This window comes from Triticum dicoccoides, chromosome 7B, assembly GCF_002162155.2.
Source record: "Triticum dicoccoides isolate Atlit2015 ecotype Zavitan chromosome 7B, WEW_v2.0, whole genome shotgun sequence".
Classification (NCBI taxonomy): domain Eukaryota; kingdom Viridiplantae; phylum Streptophyta; class Magnoliopsida; order Poales; family Poaceae; genus Triticum; species Triticum dicoccoides.
The window spans coordinates 711,103,460-711,108,506 of NC_041393.1; the positions used below are offsets into that span (position 1 = coordinate 711,103,460).

Genomic DNA, 5,047 nt, shown 5'->3' on the forward strand with positions numbered 1-5,047 from the left:
TTTGAGTTTGTATGGGTTGAAATATGTGATCGTGTGTGCTAATATGTAACGGTGCCTGGATGTTGTTTCATTTATACACTGATGATCCAAACTGCATGCAAACATTGGCTCCTGGGCATCCCCTGTTCTTGATATCAAAATGCTTTAATGTTTTTGACAAGTCCCTTCCTCTTCAGACAGCAGCATCAAACTGATATTGGCTAACTGAATGCAAGCTAGCTAACATGACTGAATGCAAGCTATTCTCAAACAAAATGCTTTAATGATCTGTCTGCCTGTTAGCATTAGGGCTGTTTTTGTGTATATACTATGGCACCACTACTTACTGATGAAACCGCTCCTTCCTCCCAGAATTAGGCTATGTTATGTCGCCACGCTTTTGCATAGCCAGCAACTAGAGAATGTGCACCGTCCTGACTGACAATAATGCGCGGGAGGGAGCGTCTGCACAGCCAAGTCCAATGAACTCTGTTCATCAGGTTTGTCCATGCTGCCTTTGCCTTGATCTTGCGCTCCCTCCCTCGATCATGGTTGCTTGCCTTTGCCTGTTGGAAAGCAGCTACTCCACAACAACCTCATTGCATCTTCACAAGAGCTGTAGAAACCATAAATGATCTGCATGAAATCGTCTAGTTCCACTTCCATGCCACACCACATTGTATTGTGTATATGCTTATGAACCTGGGGTTAAATAAATAAGCAAGTATGCGTTGAGATGTAGTTCAGCAATCCACATTTAGACTAGACCGCGGAACGTGGCATGTTTTTAACTGCGTTTGTTTGGTACAATAACATTATCTCCACTGTGTTTGTGCTGCAACGCCTCTTGCACCCAACTGGTGTTACTCTGAAGAAGAAAAACTCCATCACCATCTACAAAGTCAGATCGTTTTCTCAAATAAAATGACTTGCTTGTATGAAAGCCACAACACAATGCAAGAACTTGGTACTGCAACTATACTAGTAGTACATATAAACCAGAATGTCATCATTTATACTTGTATAACACAACACCTTTTCACACAAACTTAACAATGACTTGGGGGCGAGTCATTAAACAGTCAACTTCCACGCCAACGCAACACTTCACAATGCCATACACACACTTACTCCACAGGTGAACAAAGGTTCCATGACACAGAATAGATAACAACATAATCTCAGGCAATTTCAGATGAACTATTGCAAGCAACAGCCTCCACAGATCATTAATTAGTTACATGTTCGATGACATAAATAAAAGGACAACGTCAGGCTATGTCAAGCAATCTCCAGCACCAAAGAGCCTCCCTTGATCAACTGGTTGGAGGTAGACCACCAACCGGTGGGTACTTCAGGATAAGAGACCAGGCGACAGTGATTTCCAGCTTACACATGCCGTTAAGATCAAGCGTACCACGGCTTCGACCTGCATCAAGAGGCGCAAAGGATGCCTTACCCTCTGCCAGAACCTTGTCATGGTCACCACCACCTCGATTCACCACGCCACGGACTATCAGTTGGCCAAACCTCTCAACAGACACAACACGGCGCGAGAGCTGAATTGTGCCATCAGCAGCAATAACAGGCAACTTCTCTTCTCTAGAGTCGAGCAGCATGACATTCATGTCACCCACACTGCCGATACAGGCAGTAAGCTGGCCTCGGGACCCTTCTGGCCATGACCCCTTGACGATCTGCGCGGCGATGGTGGCCTCAACAGAAGACACAACGAGGCCACATGTTAACTCCAATGTACTAAGCTTGCTGGTGTAGAGACTGCTACTCACGCAGGAACGGAGCATGCACTCTCCAAAGCTTACGCATAAATTGAGCTTTTCACAGCATAAGAAGCGCTCAAATACAAGGCTTAGATCAGTGTCCTCAAATTCTGTCCTTCCCTTCACTTTCAGCATGGCATCAAAGTACACATACCCACTATAGAGCACAGCACGGGTAGGACCTACCAGTACCAAATATGGATCCTGCATACAACACAATTGGTTAAGTTGACACCCAAAATGGCATAGACTATAATCTTGTTCAGATTTGTTCTAAACTAGCAAATGGAAGACTATGATATAGAAAGTAAGATCGATTGTCATGCATTCTAATATGTGATGTGGTCTCCATGGTGATTCATTATATGGCATCTACAGCCTCCCTCCGTTCCATAATGTAAGACATTTTTTAACACTACACTAGTGTTAAAAAAAGGCTTACATTATGGGATGGAGGGAGTAGAAATTAATATTCATTTAATCCTCATAGTTAACCATTTAGAGCATCTACAGCCGGGTGCCCCAAACCCACCTCAAACGCCCGGGCTGACCGGCACCTCAGGGTCCCTCATATCCAGCCCAAATATGGGGCGGATGCCCAGGCGCGTCTGCCACGTCAGATCCGGCCCACGCTGGCCCACCCAACCCCACATATATTCGTCCCGATCCCCTCCTGAACCAAACCCTAGCCACTCTACTCCACACCCCTCCACTCCACTCTGCCACCCAAGCTCTCGTCCGGCGATCTCCGGCCTTCTCCGCCATGCCGGGCAGCGGATCTGACTCCGACCAGTGTGGATCCGTTGACTAGGGTGTCGTCCCATGCGGGTTGGAGGCAATGGCCGTCCGCATTGCACTCCGCCGCTCCCGGGAGGACAGCGCCCGGCCAATGGCAGGATCTGTCTGGCGCGACTCCATAGCATCGGTGCATCGGGCACTCGGATCCTTCGGGGCTGGATCATCGCGGTCACGGGAGCCTTCAAATCTCCCCTTCCATATCACCGGTCCGGCGGAGTGCGAGTCCCACCGGGACTGGTGTGCCCGCCATGGGAAGGAGAGGATGAGGGCAGACAAGGCCCGCCTCGCTACCGGCATGGCGGCGGCAGAGGCGGCTGATACAGCGGCACGGGCGGCCGCAGAAGAACGAGCACGCCTCGCCCGAGAGCAGAATCGAGTGGTCCGTGCCATGGCCGGACTGCCACCCAAGGAGAGGGTGGACAGCGACGGGTCGGACAGCTTCGGCAACGAGCAGATCCGGCTAAATCCGTACTGCGTCTTCGACTGGTACTTCCGCGAGAAGGACGGCAATGGCGCGTAGCCGGGAAGGGCAAGGGCAGCCGTGGATGATCTTCTCCGCCATAGCCGAACATGCCAAATTTTGGTAGTCCAATGGCATGTTGTGACGTAGTAGTCGGACAATGTGTGTAATGCATCGTTTACGTAGTTGCATGAGTTTGTATGGATTTGAGGTATGCTAATTGAGGTGTCCGATTGTGAGAAGGGAAATTTGAGGCTTGACCGGTTAGTGTCCACAAACACGCCCGGGCGCGTCCTCGGGCGTTTGAGGGGTCGGTTTTGCCAAGTCCGCATGTAGATGCTCTTACGTTGAACTTCTATATGACCAGCACTTTTACATAATTGCCTCAGGTTTGTTCGGTTCACAACAGATTGAGTTGTCTATATTGTTCTGGACTAAGCAGTACAAATGGAAATTTTACACTTGAAAAGCATGGTATTTGCCAAAAAGCAATAAAGTTGGATAGTCACATGTCAAGTACTATAATACAATATACTCCATCTGGAAAGAAATATAAGAGCATTTAGATAACTAAAATAGTGATCTGAACGCTCTTATATTTCCTTACAGAGGGGGTACCCTCTAACAGCTCATTAACAAAGGCACCTGATTCAATTAAACCGGTCAGAGTTGCCTCAATGGGCATAACAACAACATGATCTCTATGTATGGGGTAAAAAAGAAGATAGGTAGGTGCGCAAAGGATAATTAACAGAAAACATTGCACTATGCTCAGCAGCAAGGACGAAACAAAAGAACCTGTTGAGTGAGGGTTTGGCAGTTGTCCCTCGTGCGGTTGAAGATAACATTGCGACTGTAATCCAGCTTGTCGCGCACAGCGACCATACCAAACACATCCAGAGGCCACTGCAAATCCCCATCTATTCCCGCTACCTTGACGGTAAAGATCTGCGCAGTAAGCCTGTGGTCGGTGTCATCAGGCATTGGGTTGTCGGTGAAACACATGGGAGGGATAAGCGCTGCAGACAAGTCAATTTAGTTAAAGATTACAGACAATCCTAGTGAAACATATGCACGAATCGACAGAATTGTTGCACAGTTCTGATCCTAATTAAATCTGTGTATGTATGTATGGATGTATCTACTATGCATGGAGGAAAATGACTGAATCGCACTTACTGTTGCGCTCGAAGTCGAAGCCCTCGAAGTCCTCCCATTTTGCCAGTTTCATTTCCAATTCCTGGCGGCCAAGGTCATAATCCAGCTGCCACCTGTCCTTGCTGGGGTCGGTGGGTTCCTCCGGCGATGGTGGCGCCCGGGCTTGCTCCGCCACGTATCTCCGCGCGGCCGCGAGCTCCTCCTCCTTCATGCTGTTCCTCCACTCCGTATCTTCCTGCAGCAGCGCCGCCCGCCTCTCCTCGGTGAGCTCCTCCGGCACGACCGGCGGCGCGCCGGGGTTCGCCTTGTTCAGCCTCGCCACCGCATGCTTCAGCCTCACCTCGTCGAACATCTGGTCGAACGAATCCATCAGCCACGGCACCACCTTCGCCGTCTTGGTCGCCCCCGCCGCCTTCTTCCGCCCCGGCTCCTCCGCCTCGGCCTCGGATCCTCGCTTCGTCGCCGCCGTGTCCAGGCCCTTCTCCATCACAGCTGCTTGCCAGGATCGATCGGAGAGAGAGATGGTGCGGAGATGAATCGATTGGAGAGAGAGGGTGCGGAGATGAAACCCTAGATCTAGCCAGTGAACGGGTTGCGTGCGTTTCGAGTCGAGTCGAATTCGATCTGGGCCAGAATTTGGTCGAAAGTTAGGCTGTGCCCTTTTTGCAGAGACAACCTTGCACGTTGTACAGATTAACCTGCACCGCACAACACACACCCATAAAAAATATCTATGTACAACATGTTCATTTTTCTGGCCCAAACACGGATGGTTCGTATATTTTTTTAACCAAATGTTTGATTTAAGATCCGTTTTTGGCTCAACTCGCGGTGGGGCGTTGGGGGCAAGAGATCAAGGAGATGCTCAAAT

General features: G+C 49.5%; 1 protein-coding gene across 1 annotated transcript; it reads right to left on the bottom strand.

The window, feature by feature from the left end:
- Positions 1 to 973: 973 nt before the first annotated feature.
- Positions 974 to 4,823, bottom strand: LOC119337202. Its single transcript, XM_037609323.1, has 3 exons — positions 4,198 to 4,823; positions 3,817 to 4,037; positions 974 to 1,964 (listed from the first exon to the last, which is right to left on the bottom strand). The coding sequence occupies exons 1-3, from the start codon at positions 4,661 to 4,663 to the stop codon at positions 1,296 to 1,298; spliced, it is 1,356 nt and encodes a 451-aa protein (XP_037465220.1). The 5' UTR covers positions 4,664 to 4,823; the 3' UTR covers positions 974 to 1,295.
- Between the last annotated feature and the right edge of the window lie 224 nt (positions 4,824 to 5,047).